Source organism: Amblyomma maculatum, chromosome 3 (genome assembly GCF_055883805.1).
Source record: "Amblyomma maculatum isolate TAMU_Amacu chromosome 3, ASM5588380v1, whole genome shotgun sequence".
Classification (NCBI taxonomy): domain Eukaryota; kingdom Metazoa; phylum Arthropoda; class Arachnida; order Ixodida; family Ixodidae; genus Amblyomma; species Amblyomma maculatum.
In genome coordinates this window covers 48,854,002-48,869,364 of record NC_139346.1, presented here as the reverse complement: position 1 = coordinate 48,869,364, position 15,363 = coordinate 48,854,002, and the positions used below count along the sequence as shown (strand labels likewise).

The 15,363-nt window shown below is 43.8% G+C and overlaps 1 protein-coding gene and 1 pseudogene across 2 annotated transcripts in view; one reads left to right on the top strand and one right to left on the bottom strand.

The window, feature by feature from the left end:
• LOC146194714 (uncharacterized) overlaps positions 1-15,363 on the bottom strand; it is a 361,541-nt gene that overhangs the window by 205,531 nt on the left and 140,647 nt on the right. For both annotated transcript variants that reach the window (XM_084597512.1, XM_084597513.1), the window contains exon 10: positions 2,689-2,797. In XM_084597512.1, coding sequence (XP_084453638.1) covers positions 2,689-2,797 — 109 coding nt within the window. The remainder of the gene's footprint in view (positions 1-2,688; positions 2,798-15,363) is intronic.
• LOC146194715 (uncharacterized) lies at positions 12,371-14,181 on the top strand (annotated as a pseudogene).

The window sequence follows — 15,363 nt, the reverse complement described above, 5'->3', positions numbered from 1 at the left end:
GTTCACAGTTTCATTGCGCACACAATTTTAGCCTAAATTACTGCTCTTCTTTTCTGAATATCTCTATTAAGCGGTATTGGTCAGTAAGACCAATTTCAGAATCCAGAGAATTGACCCTCACAATTCATTGAATGCTTTCAGTAAAGTTACCAATACGTTCTGAGTTTGATAGGCCTTGCAATAGGATTTTGCTGGAAACAAATATAAGGGCTTTCTTTATGCGTGATTTATATTTAGAACGAATATTTTTATCTTTCAATACCTGTATTGAATCGCCCTCGGAAAGTTAATGCATAAAACGTATGGAGAGCTCATTGTCAAAATCCGTCCCCAATAATTTGGCTTCTTTTGAGATCTCGCCAGGTGATAATCCAGTGACTAGATTTGAAAAAGCAAAGCATTCCTGAGCTGCCTTTCAGAATTACATATCACATAGTTTTCTTATGAGTAGAATGCATAAAATTGCACTTAATGGGATTCGACTGGTTGCAAACGCTCTATACGCGGCTGGCAGCGTTTCTTTTGAATGGTGGAGCTCAGTAGGCTAGCTTTGAACGAAACATAAATGCATTTAAAGCGCATGGCTACAAAATTCTCATCCTAAAAATTACAGCACTGTAAGCCTTTTGAGGAAGACTCAATGTCATATCTTACACAATAATTGATCTGCGAGACAAGACGCGTGAAATACTTGAGGCTTATCCATCACGAGGTCCCATTTGCAGTTTAAAAATTTTACTCCAGAACACCGGTCAGAGTTTATGCACAGAGAGATAAGGCTGTGAGTAACCCTGTGCACGTCTTGTAACACTCTTCAATTTTTAGCAGCGTGAGCGAAGTATACCCAGTATAGATTTAGGAGATCGGAATCTACTACCATTGCCCTACACAACCAAACTGATTGCATCGAAGCTTGAACTTGTCATATGAAGCATGAATGACATAAGCCACATTTCTAAAGAAAAAGAACTGCTCTAACTGAAATGCGAAATTTCAGTCAAGGAGATGTTACTGATCGATTAAAAAAATTTGTTTTCTTATTCTACTCTAATGCATGTAGAAAAATCATACATAAATAAAATAGGGTTGTCATTTTTGCTTTCAAGTAACTGTTATGTCTCCAATTTATTTGGATGCACTACTACGTGCACTACAAGACTTTTTGGAGCATCGTTTTCTCGTCGGTTTACAAATCGGTGGCTCAAGGAAAATATGCTGGAACTGATTTCTAAAAAAAGACGGACTATATCGCATTTCGCCCGGTCAATAAATCATCACAAACTACCACAGCACTGAAATTTGATGATCAATGCCTTTCTTTGGTAAAACAACAAAACTTCCTAGGCATGTGGTTCAAGGAAGAATTCTCATGGACGCCACACTTGAACCATTTAATAAATGAACTGGCACGAACCGTTGGTTGTTGATACAAAGTCGCCCATACAGCCCCCCTATGGATAAAGCAACTTTTTTATATTGTACATTCCTATTCAAAACTGTTCTCTGGGATCAAGGTGTGTGGAACCACAACATAACCTAATTGCAATAAGATTACAATACTACAGAAGAAAATATGACGTAGCTATGAAAGGTATTATGCGTCTTTGCAGCATTTACGAACTTCTTCTTTTTTTTTAATTATGAAATTTCGAGGGCTGACTAGCTTTACTACTACAGACTACTACAGATCATAAAGCCCCGAAACCTTTACGTCCGCGACAGGGGAGAAAATTCTGTTTATATTTTCCGACATAATAAAAGACGCACGCCAAAACAAGAACAACCTATGGAAAAATAATTCTCATACCAAAACGTTCTCATTTTTAATAAATTAGAAGATGCGATAAATATTGAAAGTAGTATAGGTAAAAATAAAAAGCGCATTAAAGATGTCTTAATAACATTTGGAGTTATGTACAAGGATTGAATATCATCTTGGTCATGTTTCTGCAGAACATATTCTAGCATTGTATATTGACCTGCCATTTACTCCATTTTTCCTTGCGTCGTCTACCTGTGTATATTTTATTATAAGTGTCTAGCTATAAACTTTATAGTTGTACTGAAGGAAATCTCAGTTAAATATTATTTCATTGGCATTGTACATATTACTATGGTTTGTAAGTGTCATGTTGTAAGACTGTTCGTTTTTCATTATACACTTTGTGTTCCTTTTCGTGTGCATTACTTTCTCTTATGTGGTAATATGACTGCTCTTCAGTCGACTGCAGAGGGACAAAGGCCTTCGTTAGGTGCCATAGCCTTCAGCCTCTGCCCTGCTGCAGATGCTGTATTTTAGCTGTGTTGTAATAATTAAAACAAAAATGCCTCTCGCAATATTGGAAAAAATTTCTGCCAGCCTATTTACTTTCACTCTGTATAGAAGAGCATAGTATTGTGCTTTTGCCAACAGATCTCATGAAGAATGTGCGTGCTTAGCAGTGAGGGAAATTTGAAACCTCAATAATGATGTGTTGGTATTGTGACATAGGCTTAGGTTCCTTTCTTCAAAACGGAGCGCTTTTTTGTCCTTATCTTGTCTGTCCCCTGTCAGAAAGCTGGTAAAGCTTTCGAAGCTGAATTAACAGCTATGCTACGCTTTCTCCAAATAACCAGTGTCCATTAGAGAGTAAAATGCTCTAAAGCACAGAATTTCAATTCAACAATAAAAAATAAACATTCTCTTACCCTTCGACAATCACGTAGGCTTTTTGTTCTGAGAACATCACGTTTCTGCATTCAGAGCCAATGATATGGCGAACAAATTTGAAATCATTATCATCGTAGTGACACATTCCTGAAAGAAAAATCATAAAGTGAAATTGGAGCCAAACTATTTTACATCGGTAACCAAACATTACCTACCGCTCGCTGTCTCCGCATCCTTTAAATATATATATATATATATATAAATATATATATATACATATACATATATAAATAGCGAAGATCATTAACACTTCCTTTATTTTCACTACTCACACACTACTCACTAGCGTCTACAAAAAACCCCCTGACAGACAACAATACCTTCATTTTAAGAGCTGCTATCCACGACACTGCAAAACATCTATCCCCTACTCCCAAGCCCTTAGATTTAAGCGCATTTGCTAACGCCCTGAGGACTTTGCGGAAAACGCCAACCGTCTGCGGATGGTCCTTAAGAATTAATACTATCCGGCTCCCATCATTCTCTACGCTATTATTAAGGTTACCAAACTAAGTCGTGAGAATATTGTCAGGAAACATCAAACTGCACTTCCCAACCCTCACCCCTCAAGCCTGATTCTAATTTTCACAAATAAGGCCCCTAACATCAATAAAATTTTGAAGAAGCACTTTATTAAGCAGAGTGATGGACTCTCTAAAATTTTCCCAAATCCTCCAAACGTAACCTACAGACGGCCACAAAATATACAAAATTACGTAGTTCACACTAAAGTAAACAAACCACATCCCGCACGTTGCCTACCTTGTGACAAAAGTCGATGCCAGTTGTGCAAACACATGCAGACAACAAAACAGGCTAACAGCACACATTCCACTTTCAAACACGGTATTAAACAAAACCTTAACTGCGACTCGGGCAACGTAGTATACCTACTGGAATGTGGCCACTGCCAGATGCAACACATACGTCAAACCCACACTCCCTTCAGAATAAGATTCAATAACCACCGCGCACACACCAAGTCACTACCTAACCTTCCCCTATCCAAGCACACTAATCAAACAGGTCATGAATTTGAAAAACTAAAAATTACTCTGCTACAAAGCAACTTCACAACTGATCGTGAGCGTGAGCAACGTGAGTCGTATTTTATTCATAAATTTAATACAGTGGATTGCGGCATAAATGAACATCCTGGAATCCTTTCGGCCCTTCGGGGTCACTAACCTATCGAAGCATTCCAAGTAACAGATTCACTGTGAAGATAACCTTAGCCCGTGCACCTGCCTTTATTTAACTGCCTTCTCGAAGAGACACAGCCGGCTCCGTCGTCTGAGACCATACCGAAAGTGTTTGTTCATTTTCTCCCCCTTCCAGACCCCCCTCCCCCTCTTGCTTTTCTTCTCCCCTGACATCTCCTTTTTTTGCTAATCTGCTTGCCCCTCTTTCCGGGCCTTCAGAATCCTCACGCTCCCCGCATTTTCTTGGTTTGGCCGCCCGCCTGTACTCATGGTCGGTCTGGTTGGTCTCTGGGGTTTAACGTCCCAAAGCGACTCATGCTATGAGAGACGCCGTAGTGGAGGACTTCGGAAATTTCGACCACCTGGGGTTCTTTAACGTGCAGGGACATCGCACACGTTTTTTCCTCTCTTTTCTAGCATTCAACAGATCCCCTATGGCCGTCTTTCTTCTCCTCCACTTTTTTTTAATATTATTTTATTTTATTTCTTATATTTTTAGTGGTCCTTCTTTCCTGCGTCCGTACAATTTTCAAACCTTTAAAACTGAAACACAAGCAATGTAACCACAGTCTTGAAAAAGACCGGACCCCGGGCGAAACGTCGACGAGGAATAAAAGAAGTGTTAATGATCTTCGCTATTTATTTCTTCTGCAGCCAAGAACGTCTTTTTCGCAAGCATATATATGCATAAATATATATATATATATATATATATATATATATATATAAATATATATATATATATATATATATATATATATATATATATATATATATATATATATATATATATATATATATATATATATATATATATATATATATATATAACTATAAGCTTTAGAGCAAAAATCCAAAGGTCAAGCCAAGAAGACACCCCTGCAGGATTTATTTTTCCCTTTAAAACATTCTATACTTATGTTATCTAGATGCCGCAATAACCAGTCCGGTTATCCCCCGCAGTCGTCGATACGCAAGTTTCTATAATATTGATGGAGCGACAAGTGAGTCTTCCATATTTATACAACCGAAGGAATTGTTTGAATGAAAATACTTGTGGAGTACGCACTGCGTATAGGCTATCCCACTAATAGAATGTGATGCCTGATGACTAATGGTCAAAGCTTACATAAAAAAACAAACATCAGGTTCTGAAGAAAATGAATAGTTATGTGCTTCTACTCCCTCAGTGTCACCTAGGGTTTAGAATGCGCAAATGCTAGTTCCCGGTACGCAGTCGTGATCACGGCAGCAGCCTCATTTAGACTGATGCAAATTTTAGGTAGCCCATAAATTGTGAAATTTCAAAGTATAAAAGAAATGCAATTTATTAAACGAACCACCAGGTGATTGAAATTTCATTTCCTTAAACAGGATAGCTAAGCTGGCGAGTTGGTGATACATTTTTCAAAAAAACAGCGCGAACAAACGGGGATGAAAGGAAGAAACCACAGGAACAAGCGCTAACTCTCAATTAAAGTTTAATCGCTAGAAACACCTTTATATAAGGTACAGAAACAATAAAACATCAAAACCAGAACGCACGTGTTACTATGTCATATCCAGATATGCAACCTCACTGTCACGCCGGAGCAGGGATGGTCAGCTGACACACAATCTTTATTTCTTAGCCATATTATACGCCTCGATGATTTCCCTGGTCAGACCAGTTGACCAGGGAAATCATCGAGGCGTATTTTCTTGGAAAATTCATTTCCTTGGAGCCATTAAATTGGAGGTATTAAAAGCCACAAAACCAAACCCAATTATTATTCGCGTCGTGCAAACGCCACCTCTAACACATGCATAAAATACGAATAGATGTGAAATTTGAACACAGTTTCAATTTACACTGGTATGCCTCAAAGCACGGAGTTAGTTCACCCAGATGAGGGTAAGTGTGCCCTAGCGAGGATCCGCCACAGCCATCGCCTACGGGAGCAGCATACGCTGTCCCGCCACGCCCTTAAAGTCCTTTTGAAAGAAACAGCACAAAAGACAAACACCGGAGGTGAGTAAGCTGAGAACCAGCTCTGACTCACAACTGAAAGATTATTCAGTATAAGCAACACAAGTCATGAAAAACGTTTCTATTCGATCAAAAAGTAGACAACCCAAAAACACGTGCTTCTACGTGGGATCGAAACATGCAAATCTCACTATCAAGCAGGAAAATAAAAGGCTTGCATTCGCATAACCTTGTTTTTTTTTTCTTCATCTGGTAGGCATTCATAACTTCACGTGTTAAGCGGATTGGGTGCTTGTGCAGGATATCACAATAATGGAAAAAAGGAAAGCTAGATTCACAGTCACGGACATGGTCAATGAGGTTGGTAGATTTGATAGCATCCAAGTTATTTACACATTTTTTCAAACGTGTAATAATGCACCGCCCTGTCTGAATGATGTTCACTTTTCCGAAGTACATTGTGTAGTATCACACCAACGCTCGGTGATTGTCGACGATGACAAAGACGACGAGCGTACGTCGAAAGGCGCGTGAAAAAGAAAGAAGACGGCAGACAAAAGACGAAGACGCAAGAGACTGACGCGCTAGGTAAACGGTCGACCTGAACACCGACCTGAGCTTCAACGCACCCTTACATTTGGTGGAGGCTGCTCTTCGTTCCCTCCTCTCAAGCTGGAGCTTCGCAGCCGCACACTCGCTCGGCCATCCGCTATGCCTGAGGCAACAAGCCAGACCGCCACTCCACACTCGACTGATCCCACCGGTTCCCCTACCATCCTGTGCTCCGGTGGGCTTCGCCAGCGTGACCCCAGCTTTTTCAGTGGCGCCGACGACCAAGATGTAGACGACTGGCTATCCTCCTACGAACGTGTAAGCGCCTACAACAAGTGGGACGACACCACGAAGTTAGCCAACGTCCTCTTTTACCTGACCGATGTAGCAAATTTATGGTTCCGCAACCACGAACCCGACCTACCCACCTGGTCGGCCTTCAAAACGAGCTTTTCCGAGGTGTTCGGCCGCCCCGCTGTGCGCAAACTGCGCGCCGAACAACGCCTCGAAGCCCGCGCCCAGAATCCCGATGAATCGTTCACCAGCTACATAGAGGACATTGTGGATCTTTGTAGACGTGTTGATCCTTGCATGTCCGAAGCTGACAAGATCACCAAAATCGTGAAGGGAATCTCCGACGATGCATTTCACATGTTGACGGCCAGAAACCCCCAAACCGTCGTCGAGGTAGTTCAGCTCTGTCAGAGTTACGACGTCCTCAAAAGGCAACGAGCTTCTACCCGGCGTTCTCTCGTGAACGATCGGTTATTCGTACCTCCGACAGCATGCAGTCTCACTTCTGAACCACCTTCCCTCCTTCCTGAGATCAAGGCCTTTATACGGGAGGAAGTGGCTCGTCAACTATCGCTCCTCCCTGCTTCTGCCGCAACCACCCCATCGATAGATTCTGCACTTCGACGCACCATCCAGGAGCAAGTTGCAGAAGTTTTACCGCCAAGTTCTCAAATTGCGCCTGTGACAGCCCCGTTAACGTACGCCGCTGTCGCCGCCAGACCACCACCCTGCCCTGTCGCGTATGCTGCGCCGTTACCACCGCCACCACCTCCGCCCCGCCCTTATCTGCCTCCTCGACGTCCGGTCAACAATCCATGGCGGACCTCCGACAACCGCCCAATCTGTTATTCATGTGGCGTTCCTGGCCACGTCGCCCGGCTTTGTCGCCAGCGCTCGCAGTCATACCGCAATGGCCCCCGCCTGTACAGTTACAACTACAGTTCAAACTTTGAACCTTCCCCTCCCCCTGTCCCTGCTGGCACTTCTACGGACTCATCTTATCCTGACCGCTCCTCCCACTCCTCCCGTCGATCGCCGTCTCCCCGCCGTCGTTCCCTCTCGCCGCTGCGCCGTCGCTCTCCTGCTGGCCCGGAGGAAAACTAACAGCCGCAGTTCCGGAGGCAAGAACTGCGTTTTCCTCTACTTGTGAAAGTCCTCCGTCTTCCCCGACCAACGTTATCGAAGTGTTTGTTGATGGCGTCGCAGTTCTCGCTCTTGTGGACACTGGCGCCGCTGTGTCTGTTATAAGTGCCAACCTTTGCCGCCGACTTCGTAAAGTTACGACGACTGTTTCGAAATTTTTTCTCCGAACTGCCAGCTCACATCGCATTCAACCGCTTGCGGCGTGCACAGCTCGAATTGTCATTCAGGGTGTTTTGTACGTCGCCGAATTTTTTGTGCTGCCTCACTGCTCTCACGAACTGATTCTGGGTTGCGACTTTCTCACTAGTCATCATGCCATTATTGATTGTACCGCTTCGTGCGTCATTACGTTCGCGCATGCCAGGAATGCCAACGCCGCAAAAACCCTCCACACCACTCCACCGTTCCGATGCAGCCCTTGCCCTGCCCCAGCCGACCATTCGATCGTGTTGGTATTGATCTTTACGGGCCACTACCAGTCACTCCAGCTGGTAACCGTTGGGTCATCGTGGCTGTTGACCACCTTACCCGCTACGCAGAAACATCTTCCTTACCTTCTGCGTCGGCGCCAGACGTTGCGTCTTTCGTCCTGCACCATCTCGTCCTGCGCCATGGTTCACCTAAAGAATTGCTCAGTGACCGTGGCCGTGTTTTTCTTTCTGAGACCATTGAAGCCCTTCTTCAGCAGTGCCGCATTGTCCACCGTTCTACCTCGGCCTACCATCCGCAGACAAATGGCATGACAGAACGTTTTAACCGCACCTTAAGTGACATGCTGGCCATGTATGTCGCGCCCGACCACTCAAACTGGGACCGGCTTCTCCCATTCGTCACGTACGCTTATAATACTGCCATACAAAGCACGACCGGCTTCTCCCCTTTTTTTCTTCTATACGGCCGTGAACCCACCTCAACTATGGACACGATACTTCCTTATCGCCCTGACACCTCCGAAGCGACCACCGTCTCTCAAGCAGCAGCATATGCAGAAGAATGTCGCCAGTTGGCCCGCTCATTTACAACCCAGAACCAAGGTCACCAGCAGTCCCTTCGCGCACCGTCTTGTCCAGCTCCTTCATACACCGCAGACTCCCTCGTGTGGCTTTGGGTTCCTGCCACCCCTTCCGGCCTCTCTACCAAACTTGCTTCAAAATACCATGGCCCATATCGGATTATTTGCCAGACCTCTCCGGTGAACTACGTTATAGAACCGCTTGTACCGACACCGGATATGCGTCGCCGCGGGCGTGAAACAGTGCACGTTGACCGCCTCAAGCCCTGTTACGACCCGCCTGTTGTGTCCACACCATGAGTCGGCAGGATGCCTCTTTTTTCTCCCGGGGATAATTGTAGTATCACACCAACGCTCGGTGATTGTCGACGATGACAAAGACGACGAGCGTACGTCGAAAGGCGCGTGAAAAAGAAAGAAGACGGCAGACAAAAGACGAAGACGCAAGAGACTGACGCGCTAGGTAAACGGTCGACCTGAACACCGACCTGAGCTTCAACGCACCCTTACAATTGATACTTTTTGAACTACCCCTTCAGTACAAGGTACATACTTTGTTTTATGCTTAACCCCATAGGTTACTTTACATTCTTGTAGCAGCCTTTGTTCTTAAATATAGCAAGAACCAGTTCAAGTTTCTTGACTCCAGCGAAACCACCTCCTAAGTCACATCTTTTTACCACATGTTTTAGGTTGTGTCACAAGCGGTTCCCTTTGTTGAGACTAGACACCAAAGCAGAAGAAGTAGGCTTTTGGCTATCTAGATACACCTCAATAATAGATCATTCGTAATCCATATGCTCAAGACTCAATTTGTTCATTGAAGCTTTCTAATTGCGTATGTTTCCTAGATTTTGACATCAGAGCTGAGATCAGAATACCTATGTTTACTTTCTTCGTATGATACCCTTTATAATTTAATGACGATACACGTTTGAAAAAACATGCAAATAGTTTGGGCGCCATCAAATCTACTAATCTCGTTTACCATGTCGGGACTGCAAATTTTTTTTTCCCTAATTGGACTATTGTGATATCCTGTACAAGCACCTGACGCGCTTGACGGTTGAGACTGTTGAAGCCTACCACATGCTGAAATAAAAAAAAATGTTAAGTGTTAGCAAACCTTCTATTTTACTGCGTGACAAGAGAGCTGCATGCTGTGAGCCCACGTAGCAGGCTTGGCCTTTCTTAATAGGTTTTTAACATTTTTAATGAATAATACTGCATTCATTCCATAAACTTTCATTCCTTAGTCAGCGCTCGTCCTATGGTTTCTGTGGTCCTGTGTTTGTGTTTTGCGCTACTTGTCCTGCATTGTGTTTCACAAACTCGGCCATTTGGCTATAGACTGAGTTTGATCGTATGTATCCTCCTCCATATTTATTGATACGGACATTAGCTTGCATTTCGAAACGATTGTTATTTCAAATCAATTATTAGCCTTTTCTTTTCGGTAACAGCTAGGGCACTATATATTAGTGGGAAATTGAAGACATTAGGAAAGCGTAGTACTGTTCAGTTCACTTATAACGATATTGAGAAAACCTGAAAATACGATCGTTATAACCGATTACCGCTACATCTGGACCGGCGAAAAAAAAGAAAAATGAAAAAAAAAGAAGCACACCCACGTATTTTCCCATGCATGTAAGCTTGCCGACGACTAGCGAGGAGTAAATCGGGTTTAACAACGCTAATCATTGTACTGAGCCCTAAACACTTTATTACAGTATACATCAGTAGCCATAAAATAACTTAATCATACTTAAAGTCGGGAATTCGCGCTTGTGTGAGAAGCAGCTGAAGCTTGACAATCGCTGTGAGCCTCGTTTTCAGTAGCGTGTACGCTGGCGGCAGTCCTCTTTGCGTGCACGAAACCGATTAGCGGCTGGATGAACTGAAGGACATCCCCAGCTTTGATGATCGCTAAAATCGTAGAGTGCGAATGTCCGTATTTTTTCACAAGGCTTCCAACCTTGAAATCCTGCCCGAAATTCCGATGAATCTGCCGTTTCATCTCGTGAGCTATCGCGCCGTCCGTCAATGTGGTCACCGCCATCTTTCACGGACTTGGATTGGATTGGATTGGTACTGAGGCTTCCCTTTTTTATCAGGTAGACCAGATAGGTCCTGTACAAGTCAATTCCCTACTGTGACGGCCTGTCCCGCCCTGGCGCAACACCACCAACACTATCTAGTATGCCTTTTCCAGTTCTCAAGGCGTCGTTTGGTTGTCTCCATAGCCAAAGCCCTCTCATCCCGCTGGGTCGCATCACTGTCGACCGCAGCGTCTCCTTGCGGCTTTCCAGGCGTGAGCCCCAGCGTCTGCGGCAAAGTTGACTCACTAGGCTGACATGGCATGAGCACTTGGCAAGTCAACACAATATGTTCGATCTTCTCTGTCTTCCGCCCGCACCAAGCTCACAAGACATCCGCGTTGTCCTTGCCCTCGATCCGCACGTGCCATTTCTTCGTGCGCAGCAACCCCGCACGGGCCTCAAAAAGCAGGGCGCTCCCCAGGGAGTTGTCATAGAATAGAATCGGTGATGGTGATGGCGATACGGCCGCAGCAACACCCTTTGGGCGGCTGCAATTGCGGTGATGATAGTGCTCATTTTCTTCCGTTTTCGCCGCATATGTCGAGTTTTCACGTCATTGTCTCCTTAATTTTTTACCTTTTATTGAATATTCAACCAAATTGTCGTAGTAAACACCTATCAGGTGGCGATAAAGCTATCGTTGTTTCCAATGTATCGCCGATAATCGATCTTATATCTGGTTTATTTTTTACATGGGGGCAACGGGAAAAATGATAAATCTCAAGAATTTGATCGTTACAAGCGATATATCACTATATCTGGTATCGGTATAAAGGAACGCCTGTTTTTAAATGTTCTTAACTAATTTTACTTCTGCAAAGATAAAATAACCCGAGCCAAAAAAGGGAGCTTCAAATATGCTTCATCTGGGATGGCCCTGTTTATGCCGACTAGGCCCTTCCCTAGTGGAGCACACAAATACTCTAGGTTTAGAGACACTCACAAAAAGCTGTGTTCTGCGTTAGGCGCTCCCAAAAACATCCTCTTGTCTTCGCGTATTCTGCTAAAGAATGATGCGTGTTACTGGCACTGCGGTTGAGTCATATGAAAGAACGTTAAACAATGCGAGTAACTTTTTTCATTAACCTAATAGAACTGTCCAATGTATACCCTCTCCCACATTCGCTGCCAAACAAAACCATCGCCACAGCCCACTGTATTATTAATGCATAAGCATTGTATGACTGTGTAGGCGGGTTTCTCTTGGGCTTGGCGTTTTCTGTTCTGTAAAAGAGGAACTAGTTGGCAAATCTGGAAAACAAGGGTACAATCAGATAGCGCACCAAGGAAAGGCGTGCAAGTTAAATCAGGGTTGATGTCGGTTAATTTGTTAAATATTTATCTGCCAATTAGGTCACCCGGACATCTATATAGTGAGGAGGGGTAATGTCGACGTCCAAAGGGAGTCAAGTTATACTCAACATCCTGTGATGAAGCCCTAAATTCCAGTGGAAGAAATGTTGGAAAGTGCACGAGTGAGAAAGGGCTTTATTTGCGTGCGGAAATGGATGGGAATATAAAGAAATGGACCAATTGCAGTGTGAAAATTCCGAGAGCACTTCTGAATCTGCTGTGCAGTGCAGTAAAAGGAAAGCCTGTGTTGCTGCTGCACACGGTGCATTGCGCGCCCTTTGCCGAACACAACCAGCGTTCCGTTGAGCGCATCAAAGTTCACCGGAGTTGTATAACTGGTTCAAGGAAAGAAAAGGCCTAGTACCTGTCACTCTCGTAATCAGGCTGACACGTCTCGCGGCCAATGCAGCAACACTCAGGCTTACGCATTTATGCAGCACGGATTCTGCAGTCATCTCGGAATCGACGCCCTATTAGGGTTCATACCTTTTTATTGCGGTTTATGGCGGAAATGGCAATAGTAGTCATCTTGGGCTGCCCGTTTGACATGAAAACATCGGATCTGAATTGAGGCATCACGCAGGTGTGCTCGGTGACAAATCCACTCATATTTACGATGCAGACGGCCTTCCTGTCGCTTGCCAGCCTGCTGCTGCTGCCCACCCTACGTGCCATTTTACGGGGGCGTCCTCAGTGTGTGACCTACCACGCACGGGTGATGAATTTTGTTTTTGCCATTAAGAAACTGTCAACTGCTCACCCCCCACAGGAAAAGCCGCTAGAGGAACTGCGTTTTCCGGAAATCACCAAATCACGGATCACCGCATAGTATTAGCAAACATGCACATAAAAAAGGCTTCATCCACCGGCACCGCTCTGTGGGCTCGGTGACTGCAGTACTCAGCCATCTAATTCACTCACCTTTGCGATGCAGGTCAGTAAACCATATGCCCTCTTCGCTAAAAATCAAGTAAATATATGCTAGTGCAGTTCCGAGCCCACAATGCTGCGTTGCCATTGCTTTTGAGTATGCTCATGTATTTCATTCCTTACTCAAGTTATCGGGTGACGTTGAGAGTAATCCTGGTCCTGATAAAAACACTACTGTACTAGCTGAACTACAGAAACTATGTGCGGGGCAGACGCAATTGATTACCGAGATACAGGGCCTGCAGACAAAACTAATTAAAACAAAGAAAACTATCACAGACTTGAACGAATGGACGAATCAGAAACACACTACCAAACACTTAATAACCTCAAAACAGACAAGTGAAAAATAGAAACAGACGCAATAAACATGGCTAAAAAGACTCAGGAGCTAGAAGCACGTCTAGACGATGTAGAAAACCGATCTCGCCGGAATAACCTTATTTTTTATAGCGTCCCTTACCTTAACAGGACTGAAACATGGGCCGAGTCTGAGAAACTAACCATCAATATTTGTCGCAATAATCTAGAAATACAAATGAAACCTAACGACTTATAAAGAGCACGTCGCGTCTGTAATCATTCAGTCACCCATGTCGTCTTGTTATCTTTATATTCTTGTCCTACAAAACTAAAGACGCACTTCTGGCTGCAAATTGAAAAGCACGAACTAAAGTGTTGGACAATACTTATCCCGCCCCGTTCGTCACGCGCGTAAACAGTTACTTGCAATTGCCAAATCACATTCCGGCCGGTATTCTTTGAGCCTTAAAGTCCTGCATATCGTCTCAAAACGCTATATTTTCGACGCATCAACCGATACTGTTAAAATATCGCATAGCATTTGCCGCGTCACCAATCATCAAGAAAACGTCGACTCACACCGCCCTCCAAAGTTCTTTCGTCTTCCATAATATTCACTAACATTCGTAATTTCCTTCCTAACAGTGAAATCGTATCGAACAGCATTTCGTCCTGCAGGAGCAACATACTCGTACTAACGAAAACTTGGCTAAATGGTGATATAACAGAGGCTCAAATTGTAACTGAGTTACCTGATTTCCGCGTATCGGCATGACCGACGTAGAATCACTATGGCTCATTTGTCGCGCTGCCCAGTAACAGATAGTGTTGAATAGCGTTTGCTGCATTCCTCTGTAGACTAATTCAGACTCCCACGTCATCTAAATGACAGTATTAACAAACTTCTTTCCACATACCCAAATTCCCCCATTCTTCTTTTTCGTGATTTTAACTACCCAGACATTCATTGGCAGAATTCGCAATAGCATGCCATGAAGAGGCAAATAATTTAATTGATATGTGTTTAAATTTTAACCTCAACCAGTTTGTGTCACAACCAACCCGATTTTCACAACTATAAGCTAACATGCTTGACCTGATACTAACCAATAGCCTCAAAATCTATTATCCTTTCGTTATCTGCCTGAAATCCATGATTACAAAGTTATACATGGTCTATTCTCATTTACATCTACTCGAAAATAGGTATCTGACAAAACAATGGGTTTATCGATAAGGGCAACTATAACCCAATAGCTGAAGATTTTAACGCCTTTTTTCTGAATACGGACCCGCATTTCACACTCGCTCTGTCAGTGAAGACTGGTTAATCCTCAAAAGCAAATTAAACCATCTCACTGATATGTTTGTCACGAGTATGACCTTTTAAACCAACCGTAATTATCCAAGGTGTACCCCGCACCTAAAACGGCTCGAAAACAAAACGAAGCGACTTTCCCGCACCGCCAAACGCATCGACACGCTTGGCGCATGGGAAAAATACTATGAAGCTTAGAAATAATACTAGCATTCTTTTCGGCCCGCCGGGTACTCATTCTATCACAGCATCCTCCAGATGTCACACTAACAAAGGACGCACACGAACCAGTCACTGACCAAGATTGTGCAGATATGTTCAATAATGCATTTACATCTGTCTTCACTAGCCAGCTTGACGCACCTTTACAGTTACCGCGCTTTGGAATAGAATCCTTCATGCCGGCTGTCACCTTATCGGAAGAGGGCATTTCATTCACAACTGATAATATGAAACTCATCAGCTGGCCTGTACT